This window comes from Protopterus annectens, chromosome 9.part0, assembly GCF_019279795.1.
Source record: "Protopterus annectens isolate FY-2018-M chromosome 9.part0, PAN1.0, whole genome shotgun sequence".
NCBI lineage: Eukaryota > Metazoa > Chordata > Ceratodontiformes > Protopteridae > Protopterus > Protopterus annectens.
In genome coordinates, this window is record NC_056743.1 from 1,458,343,362 (window position 1) to 1,458,358,486 (window position 15,125).

At 38.7% G+C, this 15,125-nt stretch overlaps 1 protein-coding gene across 1 annotated transcript in view; it reads left to right on the plus strand.

The window, feature by feature from the left end:
* LOC122810699 (adhesion G protein-coupled receptor E2-like) overlaps positions 1 to 15,125 on the plus strand; it is a 343,450-nt gene that overhangs the window by 59,956 nt on the left and 268,369 nt on the right. The window contains exon 3 of the mRNA XM_044082264.1: positions 912 to 978. Within this exon, the coding sequence (XP_043938199.1) occupies positions 912 to 978 (67 nt within the window). The remainder of the gene's footprint in view (positions 1 to 911; positions 979 to 15,125) is intronic.

The window sequence follows — 15,125 nt, forward strand, 5'->3', positions numbered from 1 at the left end:
AGACATTAGCTTTTCATACAAAAAAAGATATAACCATTACCATTTGCAAAATATATGGATTTGCAAAATGTTCTGTGGTGTCAAGAGACATGTTGGAAAAGTAAATATCCCACTGTACACAGCCCTTATTAAACCAATCGAATATTGTACTCCCACTCTATAATCTAATCTCATGCCATGTAATAAAACTGGAAAAAGTATAAAGGTTCTTCACAAACAGAATCATTTAAGGTTTCTCTTGTTGCCAGAACTACAGCAACCATCTCTTTCTGTATTTTATCACCCTTTTAGAGGGGGCATATACCTGACAAATAAAGCGCTTGAAGCCCTTTGATTTGACTAAATCCCCTACCTTGGATGCTTGAACTTAAGAGGACACTTAGTCTCAATAAAAATTAATTTAAGCATATTGTGAAAGTGAAAAATTCATCTGTCAAGACTACAGCAGTTACAAAATGAACTTCCCCCTCTCAATTAAGTTTACTGGTCAAAATGTATTTTGAGTAAGGAACTGGGTGACTACATCAGCAATGCAAGTTCCAGCATGGGATCCAAAGGGTCAAGCTCCTCAACAGCCAATAGAGAATGTGCTTTTTCACTAAGCCTATGAACCTGTAAACAGGTGGAGCTCAAAATATCTTGGCATATCAACTATACTTGTAATTGACATGTATATTAATAAGATGAGCTAGATTTAAATTTTAAACTCTTTATGGTATGTGTTCTATTTGCTGTAATATTAAAAGTAGATTGCATTCATAGTCTGAGAATACTATAGTACAAAATAACCTGATATATTATCACTGCAAAAGTTTCAAGTAAACCATAATTTTAGATTCACCTGCTTGATTTTTGTTGTGAAAAAGCAGACTATTTTTTATCTGCCCTTTAAATCCTTCTTATCTTTTTAGATGCTGGCTGAGTCTGAAACAAGAATTTCGATGGAGTTTCATAGGACCAGTATGTTTTGTCATCGCTGTGAGTCCTTTTTGTGTTAGTTTTGCTGGTGTTATAATGATTTTCTTAGAAGAACATTTTTCTTTTTTAACAGACTTGATGACCTTTTAAATTTCAGATTTGACAGCAGACATAACTGAAATAGATCAGCTTTTGGAAACAGGGCAAAAGAAAGAAAACACATGCTTTTGAGATGGAATGGATACAGAAGATAGACACCTGTAGGCCATCCTGCAGGGACTATCTGAAATTTCATTGGGCACACCGTCCATTGTCACTCTCCAGCTTGTGTTATTCACAACTGTGAGAGTATTCTCAAAATGTTTAGGTGTAATGCATGTACATCAAAGGAGACGATGCATAAATATACTCCTTCATCAGAATCACTGTCTCAATATAACCCAAACACAAACATTCTTTCAGAAACAGTTGACAGTGACAGCGACACTTTTTTAGTCTTTATACATAATCAGAACAATGAGAAATTTAATTTAATTTAATCCAAGTCATAGCAATATCATTTCTAGGGGAAATTCTAGATTTAATATAGATGAATATTTTTCTTGTCCAAGACAATGCAATGGAAATCTCATATCTAAAACCAAATGCATTTCCACTACTGCATGCTATAGCATAACAATACCTAACAATAGGATGCATATGTTTTCTTGCACATTGAGGGTTTCCCAAACAAGTATACACCTGAGAAAGCCTCACTGAACATTAAAAAAGTATAGAATCAAGATGAGTATTCCCTGGAATCCTTAGATACAGTATCAAACTTAGCAAGTAATGACCTTTCATGCTGTCCAAATCTGTATAACTTGTCATTGAAAATATCAATCCCATGTCAGTGTTTAATGACAAATTCATTAGGTTATCTGTGTGAATACAATTTCAATGATTTCAGTTTATTGTCATTTGTCTCTACAACAGTTAAATTTCTCCATTAATGCAACTGCAGGTATAATTCAATAAGTATGAACAGCATTTTAAGATGATTTTCAGCCATGCCTTCTTCAGCTCAGTGCAGACAATAGTAAAGCAATATGGTACAATTAGAAACAGGGTGGAAAAAATCTCAGGTTTTGCAGAGAAGTAATTATTATATGTCAGTTAGTGAGTCATCACAACCTCAGCTTAATATCATTTACCAGAGGAAGAAAATCAATGTGTGCTGAGAAATTGAGCATCCTACTTGTCCCTTTAGGTTAGCTCCAGATCTGATTTGTTTTCCAAAATAATAAATAAATAAATAAATAAAGTAAACTTTTAACTAAACTCTGCTTTCAAGTCTTCCAAAACAAGTTCCAGCATATAGGCCATTGCTTTTCAGCATACATCTCAACTGACCATCTTTTTGCCTCATATTTTTGGTCTACCCCTCATAAAATGAGTGGTTTTCTGTTAAATCACTGAAGACTGAAATCACTAAATAATGGCACTCATTTGAGTTTCAGATGTTTAAGATGTTTTTATGTTTCTAGTAGCAGCAATATCCTTGACCTGGTCATTACTAACATGGGCGATTGTTACTCTACACTAATAGTCAACTCCTCCCTGGTTAGATCCGACTACAAACTAATCACCTTGGAAATCCACATCCTTCCCAGTCCCTCCCCCAAAGGTAACCACCATGAAAAACTTTTCCAAACCTAACTTTGGGCTCCTAAAAACAGAGGTGGCTAACTTTACTGCACCCATACAAATGGAGATCAGTTGTATGACTGTCGAATCATACACCAATACACTGTATGAACACATACACAAATGCATGGATCTAGCCATACCCAATAGAACCAAGACTCTCTCCTTCAAAAAAAGGAAGCCAATCTGGTGGTTCCCTGCCATAAACAAACTCTACAACAGAAGGAGGAAACTGATGTAGAATAAGGTGAAGTCCCAAGACTGGAAAAGCTCCCCTTATCAGCCTCAACAAAAAGTTGAGATCCTTCATCAAATCCTCTAAACTAGCTATGAAAATAGAATTGCAGCAAATAGTAAAGACAACCACAACACCTTTTACAATTATGTAAAGAATCTCCACGGCAATACCCAGATTTGCTTTGCACTACTACACAATGGTACCTCATACACTAAGCCAACAGATATTGCCAGTATACTGGCCGACAGATTCAGTGCCAACTTTACCCCTCTCCCTCCCCAAGGGACCAGTCACAATACCAGTAGATTACCAGGCTCCCAGTATTACTGCTGCACAGGTTAAAACAGCACTGTCCAAGGCCAAGAATACAGCTTCTATGGGACCTGACAATATCCCTGGCTGTGTTCTACATGAACTACAGAGTGAATTGACACCTCACCTGTGTGCCCTGTTCAATCACAGCTTCACCTCAGGCTTTGTCCCTACTGAATGGAACACTATTACAGTCATCCCTATCCACAAAGGAGGAGTGACTACAGACCCTGGGAACTATTTCCCCATTAGCCTGATGAGTCTGATATGCAAAGCTATGGAACACATCATCATGGACCTAATAAACAAGGATATAGGGAATCTCCAAACTCTGGATCCCACACAGTTTGGTTTTCTGAATGGTAGATCATGCCTGCTCAACTTGGAAAACTTCTTTGAGTTAGTTGCCAGAGCTGTGGATGAAAGCAAGGTGGTTCATACAGCCTACATTGATCTGGCCAAGACCTTTGATACCATTCTCCACTCACGAATCATAGAAAAACTCACTAGGCTAGGCATCAACCCCTATATTACTAGGTGGGTTGCAAACTGGCTCACAGGTAGAACCCACAGTGTGAAAGTAGCTGACTCCAAGTCAGACTGCTGACCTGTCACGAGCGGGGTCCCACAGGGTTCGGTCCTGGGTCCTCTCCTGTTTGGTATCTACTTCTCTGAAGTCCAGGCCAACATGAAGTGACACTGGCTGACAAAGTTTGCAGACGAATGCAAGTTGGGAGCTATTATTAACTCCCCAAGTGATACTGACATCCTACAGAAAGGCCTCACTGAGACCAACGACTGGTGTCAGAACCATGGCTTTAAGTTCAATGCCAAAAAATGTGTCATCATCCCCTTTGGGAAAAACCCAGTTCCCATGAATTACCATATCGATGGTAGTCCACTGAACACAGAAGGTGTTATAAGAGATCTGGGAACACAGGTTGACAGCAACCTCTCTTTTGACCAACACATTGCCACTGTGGTCAGAAAGTCCTCCTATGTGCCACATCTCATTACTAAGGGTTTTGCATCCAGGAAGAAAAAGGTAATTGTCTCCCTCTACTCTTCCCTCATTAGACCAATCATTGAGTACAATGTCCCATTTGGCATGTACCTCACTGAACATCTGCAACAACTGGAGAGGCCACAAAAGTACCTCACAAAGAGGATCCTAGGCCTTAAGCATTTGTCCTGTATGGACAGAATAAAAAAACTCCAACTATTCTCTGTCTCATATCGCCTACTAAGCGGCGACTAAGGTCAGGTGGCAAAATGCCAGGGTAATCCTCTGGGCTAGGCTTTTAAAGGCTCCAGGGCCATTAGCCTAGTACACACCTATGAACCTATGTCACATCCTTCAGAAAATGCATTCTAACACAAATCTTATTATTCCAAAAGCATTTCAAGTTTATAACAGCAATCTATTCCTATTTTTCACCTTTGTTCCCCTCCCCCCATTATTTTAAGCTGTGTCCAGATTTCTTGCATTAAGAGGTTGAGAGATATGCTCTTCAGTTCTGGCTCCATCAGCTTTATGAATCTTTACCAAACTGCCTCATAGATGGCTGCTCCTACCCCATTTGCCATGGACAGGTAAGGAAGTACTTATGAAGAGGTGTCAATTGCAAATGACTTCCAAATAAAAACTATAACTTGAAATTTCCCCATAGTTTCATAGGCAGTTACTGGGCTATTGTCCCAAAGGTCTTTATAACCCTAACTGTGTGTACCCAATATAATGCTAGAGAAAGCCAATATAAAAGATCCTGCATAAACTCGAGATCTTAGTTAGCAAAAACTGCCCATATCTAGGAGGGTCATAGATGAAATCCCAGGCAGGAATTTACGGTTTTCCATCCAGTCTTCCAGGCTATGCTTAAACATGGTCATAGAGGGGCTTTGTTTGATGTGAACTGGTAGCCTGTTGCAGAGGAGTGTCAACCTCTGAAAGACATATCTGTCTCTCCAACAGGTCCTATTTATTTTGCAGGCCAGGTTAAGGTCCCTGGAGCAGGTGACCCTTGTCCCATTTGACTTGCGGATCTGCAGCATTTCCATTAGGTTTGGATACAAGATTTTCCTATAGAACAGACACAAGTCTCCTCTAAGTACTGAGTACAGTGACAGTGATTTCAGTCTATTAATGTATGACACCGAATTTTACTGGTTAGAAATCTCTGAGGTCTCTCAAGCTGCTGCAGGTGCCTGGTAAGGTACATAGCAAAGAGAGCATTGTACTAAGTTATTGGCCTGATGAGGGATGAGTACAGGGTTCTTATCACCACTTTCATTCTTGAGGCAATGCCTTTGCTAATGAGGTATATGATGTAGAATTCCCTCCTTACCAGTGTAGACAGATTGGGATAGTTTAGGCTGCAGTCAACTTGTGTTCCCAAGTCTCTCACTACTAAGTTGTTACTTAGGGTATTATTATTTATATGATAGTCTGCTGGGACATCATTTTTACTGAAGGGGATGATAATGCATATTTTGTGCACTGAGTCTGAGTCCATGGCTTTGACACCAATCATTGGTCTGTGTAAGTCCCTGTTTAAGTATAATGACATTGTTTGGGGATTAAATGATTGCACCTAATTTCCAGTTGTCAGCAAACTTAGTCAGCCATAGCCCCTCTGTTTTGGCCTGAATTTCTGAGAACTACAGTAGAGAGTCGATTATCCAAATGTCAATTATCTGAAACTTCAATTATCAGAATGCAGCCTTCCAAAGTTTTTGGGTAGGAAATGTTTGAATATGTAAACATTATATGTATTTGCTTGTGCGTGCTTTTTGAGTTTGTAGCTGCTTGTGTGTGAAAAATATTCTTTATTGTCCACTGGAATCACTGAATAGTTGAAAGGTGTATTCCCTGTGAGCAAAAAAAAAAAAAAAGAAAAAGGAAAAAAAAAGATTTTAGAAGTTTTTTTATACAGTTCAGTTATATGTTTGATTATCCGAATAGTTTAATTATCCTAGATCCAAATTCATTTGGATAATTGACTCTGTACTGTATATTCCAAACAACAGGGGGCCCAGCACTGACCCCTGTGGAGCCCCACTGACGGCAGGTCTGCTGGTTGAGGTTATGTCCTCAACTTTGACTGACTGTAATTTGTCGATGAGGCAGTTAGCAACCCACCTGATGCCAGAAGGGTTGATATTTAAGTGGGAGAGTTTATCAACAATACCTGAATGTGGGACTGTGTCAAAGGCCTTGGCTAAGTCCATGTAGGCTGTGTATGCATGGATTTGCCTTCATCTATGGCTCTGGTGACATTTTTGAGGAAGTCCACCAGGTAGGCATGACCTGCCTTTGACAAAACCAAACTGTGTCAGATCAAGGGTTTGGAGATCACCTATATTAAGAGCCATGATGATTCATTCTATGGCCTTACAGATAAGACTGGTTAAGCTTGTGGTCTATAGTTCCCAGGGTTTGTTGCTGTACCCCCTTTATGAAAGGGGGTGACGGTTGCTGTTTTCCATTCAGCAGGGGCAAAACCAGTATCCATGCTGTTGTTGAAGACAGTGCCTAATGTAGTTGTTAACTCATGTTTAAGACCATTAAAACACAACCTGGGATGCCATCTGGTCCCACAGTGGCTGCGTGTTTGGCCTTGGAGAGAGCATTGATGACTTGCTCTTTGGAGATACAAGGTGGGGGAGGTGTAGAGGGAATGCTATGTGGAATGTTTGGAGGGGATGGGGGGTAAAGTGTTTGCTAAACCTGTCAGCTAATAAGTTACCTGTATTAGCAGGACCACAGCTAGCTCAGCACATGTCTGGGTCCTACCTTTTAGGTTGTGACTATAGCTGAAGAATGCCTTATAGTTATATGTCACTATGGTTGCTCAATTTTTCTGAAGTTGCCCTTATAAGATTTTACAAGTTGTCTGTTTGTTCAAGCAAAGGAAGTGCTGGGGCCTGTCTTTTTTTATTCTTAGACAGCAACGTCTTCCTCTTGTTATATAACTTATTAATGCTAGATGTCCACAAGGACATCTTGAGGACCTTGTTTCATCCTATCAGGTACGGCTATGTCAATATATTTGTATAAGTGTTTGTAGAGGACATTTGTGTATACCTTAGTATAGTTGTCAATGCCATCTGTGGAAATAGGAGATTGGAAATTATTTATGCCATCCCTTTGGAGGGAATAATTAGCTTTGGTGAATTTTTTTAGCCTGATTTCATCTAAGAGGGGTACAGGTCTTATAGCTACTTCAACTGTTACTAATTTGTGATTTAAACAGTGAGGGTCCTATACTTGTGGTAGTGCAACATTCACCCATGTTGATGAGGACAAGGTCAAGAATATCTGATCCCCTTGTGGGGTTGCATACTGTTCCATTACATTAGTGTTAACAAAGTCCAGGAACCTTTGTGCAAGCATCTTAGTATTTGTATAAGTTTCCCAGTCAATAGAGGGATAGTTAAAATCTCCCATGACTAGAGTGTTGGTTTTAATTTGATTGACTGAAGTAGGCCCAAATAAACAGAGTAGCTATCTTGGTTCATTGAAGGGGACATATAGCTAGTGATGACATGAAGGGGGGGGTCTTACCCACAGTTAGTTGAACTTGTAGTAACTCCATGAAGTTTTCCTGTCTAACCAGTCTACAGGTATATTTATCTTTCATGAAGATAGATACTCCTCCTTCTTTGGTTCTGACACATTCATTGTGTGGTCTTTTTTTTAGAGGATTTGATGAAGGATCATTTTTTTGTTTACATTATGGTATCATCCTAGGTGAGGGTGGAATACTGCTCAAGGCTAGGGACATACCTGCCTGGGACACCTATTCATAGAGCTCAGTCATGTCTCTTTTCGTATAGTTCAGTTAGGTACATCTCAAGTCATTCACATGAACATGAACTATGATGGAGTCATAAGGGTACTTGTTAATGAGAGACTTAAGTGCATGTGCAATCTGATGGATCCTGGCACCTGATAGACAGCTGACTGTAACCTTCCCCTTGTCCAGCCTGGTGAGTGGGACATCTGTGTGTCTCACAATGGAGTCATCTATGACTAAAAAATTTGGTTTAGATGTGCTTTGTCTTACAGGCTTATTTTTTGAGACACTGGTGCTTGTGTTTTTATGTGTATTGAGTACTGTAGGTACTGTATTAGGTGGAGCATGTTTGCATTTGGAAAGTCTGTGATGTTTAGGTAAACCTCTAGTGAGTACCTCCACGTATGAGTGTTTATGTATTAAGTGCATGGTTTGTGTAGGAGGTGTAGTATTTGAGGTGGCAACCTGTTCAGTGCAACTGTTTTGTGTGAGAAAGAGCAAGGATTTCACATTCTTAGTGCAGATGCATCTCTCACAAATTGTACTTGCGTGATTTAATAGTAGAGGGTTGTCAGTGTATAGGAGGCAGTGGCTACACTACCTCAGGCTACTCATGTCAATCAGTCTGGTAAGAGAAATGGAGGGAAACTGACCATGCATAAAACTAGGTTAAATCTTGTTTTCACAGTGGGGAGAGAAAAAGGAGGGGTGTGGTATAACTGATCTAAACTGGGTCTATACAAATAGGGTAATCTATAAATGGTCTGCACTAGTAGGTGTTCTCTAAATGTTATGAAACTATTGTAGATGTGGTGGTTTTGGGACTGTTTAAGGGGCAAAAGTGTAGCTGAGCTTGCTCTCTGTGCAGCAAAGTGCAATTTAAGGACTTCTTGGCCAGATCATGAACAGCTACTAAGGGAAAATTTATCCCCTGAAGGTTTTTCTGTCTATAACCACCAGTGGTTACCCTCACTGTGTGGTAGTGCGTGATGGTGCACAGATGAATACAGCAGAGCTGTGGCTGGTCGCCTGACTCTGTGCAGCTATGTTAAAACAATTGCAAACTAATGCAAACATGGAGCTTATGTAGCAACAGTGAGCAAACTGAATTGAACACTTTAACAAATAAAAAAGCTCAAAGTTGAGCCTTGTGCCAGCAACCTTCATTCAGATGAGCCCTTAACTACACTCTCCTGCCACAAAGGTGCAGGGGGTCCTCTCCAACAAAAGATAGCCTGGTTTAGTGCTCAATTTAACAAACAGAACCAGATCCAGCAGGTCTGAATCTAGTCTATGCTACAGCAGACAAAAAGTACAACAAATAAGCAAGAACAGTTTAAAAAAAATCAGCAATATAGCAAAAATACAGTTTAAAAGTACAAAATACAGTAATATTGTACTTAAGAGTTAACAGGATGCAACAGATTCCTTGGATTGAACCAATGAATACAGCAGAGCAGGGACTGGTCACCTAACTCTGTGAAACTGTTGTAAAACAGTGAGCAAACCAAATGAAACTATTTAACCAATAAAAAAGCTCAAAACTGAACCTTGTTCTAGCAATCTTCAATCATATGAGTCGTAACTGCACTCTCCTGCTACAAGGGAACAGGGAGCCCTCTCCAATAAAAGATAGCCTGGTTTAGTGCTCAGTGTAACAAACAGAACCAGATTCAGCAGGTCTGAATCTAGTCTATGCTACAGTAGACAAAAAGTGCAACAAATCAGCAAGCACACTTAAAAATCAGCAATATAGCAAAAATATGGTTTAAAAGTGCAAAATACAGTATACAATTGTACTTACAGTTAGCAGAATGTAACAGATTCCATGATGTGTCTTCCCAATTATATGGTACTCTAAAAACCTGCTCTGAAAAACATTATTTATAATTATTTACAATTTGTTAAGCATGTAGGAGGGTTAACCCAGAGAACCCATTCAGCCATAATCTAGACCATGAGCCAACAAAACCAACAATTTATATTGATTTTACAGTCAGATAAAACATAATATAAATCAGTGAAAACAAATTTTGTACAAGTGCAATATGAAATTTGAATTACACACAAGATTTGAATATTTCAGTATGAGACCTGCATATACGAGACTTAAAATCTTGCAATTTAAAATTCTGAATGAAAATCTGTGACATTACACATAGTAAACAGCTATTTATTAAACACTGCTAATTGCTATATGCTACACAAGAGGTAAACGACACAGTTAAACATTTAAGAGAATTTTTAATGCATTTGCAAGGAAACTTTCCTAACTGGCGAAACATTTTGTAGCCAGATTACAAAAGAGAAGTCATCAGTACTTCCGATCTATAAGAAGGAACAAACTTACTTTTCTTTGTCTATAACACTTTAAATTAGTAAAACTGATGGTAAGTAAGGCATAATATAAATAGTAGTAATAGAAGTTGTAGTAGTAAATTGTTAGTAATTGTTAGTAGTTGCATGATCATGAGATTTAGAGTTAGAGAAAAGTTTCAAGTCTGTGAATAGTCAGATAAACAAAGTAAGGTGTTTTGTATGGGATTAGGAGATATGTAAATGTATTTACATTATTAAAATTAGCCAACTAATAAATGATCAGTTTAAATGTGAAAGTAGAAAGTTATAGTGAGGCTCTAGCTGTTGCATGGAGAGCTGAATTTTTTTTAAGTTGTTCAGTGAGGTGACAATATAATGATGCAATTATTTTGGTAGTGGTTTGTAAAAGCATAGTATTATAGGATGAATTTAAGGCAAATGTTCACAATTAGGTTACTGTTGCAGTAGCCTAAGCTATATGGGAAGTATCCTGCCAAGGACTGGATGTCCACCCAGCTTCCACAGCTTTAGGGCAACTTCCACTAACCTGTGTGCCTGCTAGAGTGTTAGAGTAAGCCAGTATAAAACATAATTGCACAGACACCAAAATCAGGACATTTTTGCTGTTGAAGCTACCTCTAGCAAGTTTCTCTTTCAGCTTTGACTTCTCAGGTTCACCAGCCAGCTAGCTTGTTAAGTGGACAGAAAAGTACCTTGTTGGAATCTTCTTTCCTGTTTTTGCAGAAAGGTTTTATCTGTCTTTCTCAGCATTTATGTCTGACAGAAATGGGAAGTGTTTGTGTGGTTATCAGATTCCCTATAAAGATCATCACATGTCCTGTCTGTTTTGCTATGTGAAGGAGCATGACATTCAGTGCTGTCCAATTTGCATTCTTTTATCCCTAAAGCTCTTAGGAGTAGGTGTAGTTCCTTCTCTTATATTTAGAAAATTAAAAGTTGAAGGCTTTCACTCACAGAGTCATGGAGTAAGGTTCCGGTTACTTACAAGATCCCCATCCAATCACCAAGAAGGGAAAAGTTTCTAGAGACTTTGGTTTTCATTCTGCCTTTCTCTATGCCTCGGCCTTCAGCAGGTGACTTCTGTGACTACACTATAGCCCTTAAGTTGTCTGTTGGCTCCTCTCAACTCCTGTGGCTTTGCCCCTTGTGCAGTCCTAAGAACAAAGAGATAAGCATGTCCTTCAAGGCTGCTTACACTTCCACTTTGGCCATAGGTGAACTATTCTTGCAGGGATGGGATGAAGGAGTAAATATCTTACTCTTACAGAGCCAGACTGAGGAATCAGACTCCCAGCGAGATGACTGAATATCAGAATGTTTTTGTTTTTATAGAGACTTTGAGGAAGGGGATGCATAAACCTAAACACAAATCTGCTCTTTCAATCCCTTCAGTAAAAGGAACAAAAGAGCATTTTTTTTTTTTGCGAGGGTTTATTTAAAGCCTTTCAGCTATTAAACCCTGAATCTTTTATCCAGTTTAAAAGAAAAGAGTGTCTCTCCCTTTCAGTTTCTGATTCCATATCTGCTGAGCAGGAAGTAGAGGGTTGAATTATGCCTCCCAGGTTTCTACATCAGAAAATTGTGAATCTGAGTCTATCAAAAGTATATCACTGCATTCCACAGCTGAAGAGTTATCCTTTTCTGAAACCGGGGCAGAATTAAGGAATTATTAGAACAAAATGAATGTCTGAGACCCAGAAGAGATACTATGAGTTATTTCAAGTAGGTTTTCCTCAGACTTGGCTAATCCTCCAGTTTTGGTAGCCTTAAAGGTTTCTTTCAGTGCAGCTAGCTGTTCTTCAGTTAGGCAGACTTCAGCCCCCACAAAGTTATCTTTGGAAACACTGGGGCAGATTCTGCAGCTGTTTCCCTTTCAAAATCAACTTCTTTGTCTTGGCTTTTAACCATATTCCTTTAGACAAGGATGGGAGAGCCTTTGATAGATTTTGAAAGAAGTTTCACACTTCTGCTATAGCCTTATGAACAGTAAATTGGGAGGTGAGTACTAGTAAATGTTTATAAAGGGTGGCAGGAACTTTTAAGCTGGTCTTCTTAAAGGTATATATGGCTAGGCATCTTATGGTCCCTGTGATTTCCTGCCTAATATGTTCCTAAGTCAAAGTTTTTCCAGCCTCATTTCATGATATGAAAAAAAAATTATCACTGATCTTTCTTTTTCACACATAAGGCAAAAATAATACAAGGGGTTTCTCAATTATTTTCATTTCCCAGTCACCAAATATAATTGAAACTTTCCTTGTAGCCCAGGGGCCTTTTATAAGAAACATTTCAAACAATCCTAAAAAAAGACAGGCAGTAGGACTGCAGTTCAACAATGCTTGCCTGAGAATTTGTTTTACAACTCACTCTGTCTCTTTAGGCTACTTATATTTTATAACAGCAGAATTTTGCAGCAGAAAAGCTGACCAAAACCAGGACAGATGCTCTGGTTTGTAAGTGACATCCTGGGGTTTTCCATGAAATCATCTACCTGTATAGAGTTTCTCAATTAGATCTGTCTGCCTCTGTTCGCAACAGACAGTTAAATAAGTTGTGCTCCAGGACTCCTCGCAAAGAAGTCTAGAAGACAAATGTCTTTTCATTCTCATGGACAGAAATGTTCCAGTTTGCTTGCTCACTCTTTCCTCTGATAACTCTGAGCTCTCTGATCCACCTCAGTCTTTAAATTCTTCATATAATAGCCTGAATAATAACAGTTTAGTATGTTTTAGGCACTCTTTCGGTGAGTACCTACAGCATTTATTAAATGAGGCTAAGAAACCTGCAACTAGAAAATCAGATATGGTTAAGTGGAAAATATTTTGTAGTTGGTGCCAGAAAATGAAATGGGATCTTTCTAATGCTCAAACACCTTTTGTTCTACAATACCTGCTTGAGTTATTGTCCTCTGGCCTTTCTTGCTCTTCCATTAAGGTTCATCTTTTGGCCATTTCCACTGTCTGCCTATGGATTCCACTCTTTCTTTATCAGTTTCTGAAAGAGATATTACATATACTTCCACCTTGAAAATGGGTGGCTTCTCCCTTATATCTTAGCTTTGTATTGGAAAATGTTTCCCTTTGAAGTAGCTCATGATGCTAATTTAGAGTTCATATCTTAGAAAACAGTGTTACTTATTGGTATGATTTCTGCTAGAAGAGTATCTGAGATGTAGACACTTATGGTGACTCGGACATGTCACATTTCACAAAGACAGGGTTTCTTTGAGAGCCAACTCTTCTTTCATGCCAAAAGTGGTTTGAGAGTTCATCTTTCTATAGTCTTTCCAGAACCAAAAAAATAACTGAGAACATTTTTCACACTCTGGATGTCCACAGATAAACCAAGTACTATATTGACAAACAACTTCATGAGTAGTAACCAATTATTAATTCCTTATGATGGTAAGGAAAAGGGAAACTCAGTATCAAAACACACAAAAACACACTATTTTAAAATGGCTGTCCTTTGCCATTCAGTTTTGTTATTCATATCATGACAAGGCACTTCCAGGCAAAGTCAGAGCCCATTGTATGAGGACTATGGCTACTTTTGCTGCTTTTCTGAAAGAGGTGAACTCTAAAAATATTCTAAAGGCAGCAACTTGGTCTCCTCTTCGTAATTCAACCAAGCACTATGAGATTTATTGTTCCTCTAGGGCCAGGGCAGGGTTTTCTAGGATCATTCTACAAGGATTCTTAGACTCTGATTCTTCTTCACCCTCTCTGAGCTTTGGTACTCATCCAATATAGATTAGGCTACTGTAACAGTGATCTAATATTGAGCATAGGGCAGTTATGCAAGTGAATGTGTGTAAAAAGTGCCCTAAAGCTTTGGAACTTGTCTAGATGTCCACTCATCAGCAGGATACATCCTATATAGCTTAGGCTACTGCAACAGTGAACTATATGTATGTATATCTAGCTATCTATATATTGGTATATTGATAGCTAGCTAGATAGAGAGATATTGATATAGATATATAGATGTAGAGCAGCTTGCATACTTTGCTGGCAAGACAGTTTGTTGACCTGTTTTACATGGTGCTTTTAATCAACTACACAGGACACAATCATTATTATGGTCGACTGCTGTTAAGTCAACTATAGCCTTAATGTAGTGGTTTCCCTTTTGTTGTGTTTGCCAGACTGTGGAGTCAGTATACATAAGTAAGGGGTTTGCAGGCATAGCCCACATGTTGTGGAGTTGGAGTCATAGTTCCCCATCCAAAGATTGCATTGTCGAACAGCTTTACATTGTGCTGACATGATCAAAAATGTATTACATCAATACAAACAAACAAGCAAAGAAAACACATCTTTTTTCAGGAGGCATACCTGTCAAATGTGCAGAATTTTGCAGAATATCCACATTTCTGCCTCATATCTTGGTGTATTCCTCAAGAAATTTGTGGTTTTCTATAAAATCATTGAGGATAGAACTCATACATAATGACAAACCAGACTTCATATCCTTCAGAAAAAGTATACTAATGCAAAATCTGTTATTCAAGCAACACTCTTAAGCTTACAAAAACAATTATGTCCCTGATTTTTGGTCTTTGTCTCACCACTGCTTTTGGTTTTGCCCAGATTTCTTGTGCTAAGAGTTTGAGAGATATGATGTGCGGACAGTGAAATACAGGTTTGTAGATGTTAGATTTGGGCTTCGTGTGGTGCGGTTAAGTACTTTAGTTGTTAGGAGTACTAACACAAAGGAATGTTTTAGCCTCTTAGTATTACAAAGGTGTGTTTGTAGTCATTAGATAGTGCGCATGTTGTAGGCTTGTCAGTGGACTATGTTTCAATATATTGGGTTGATGGTGATCTGTGTAG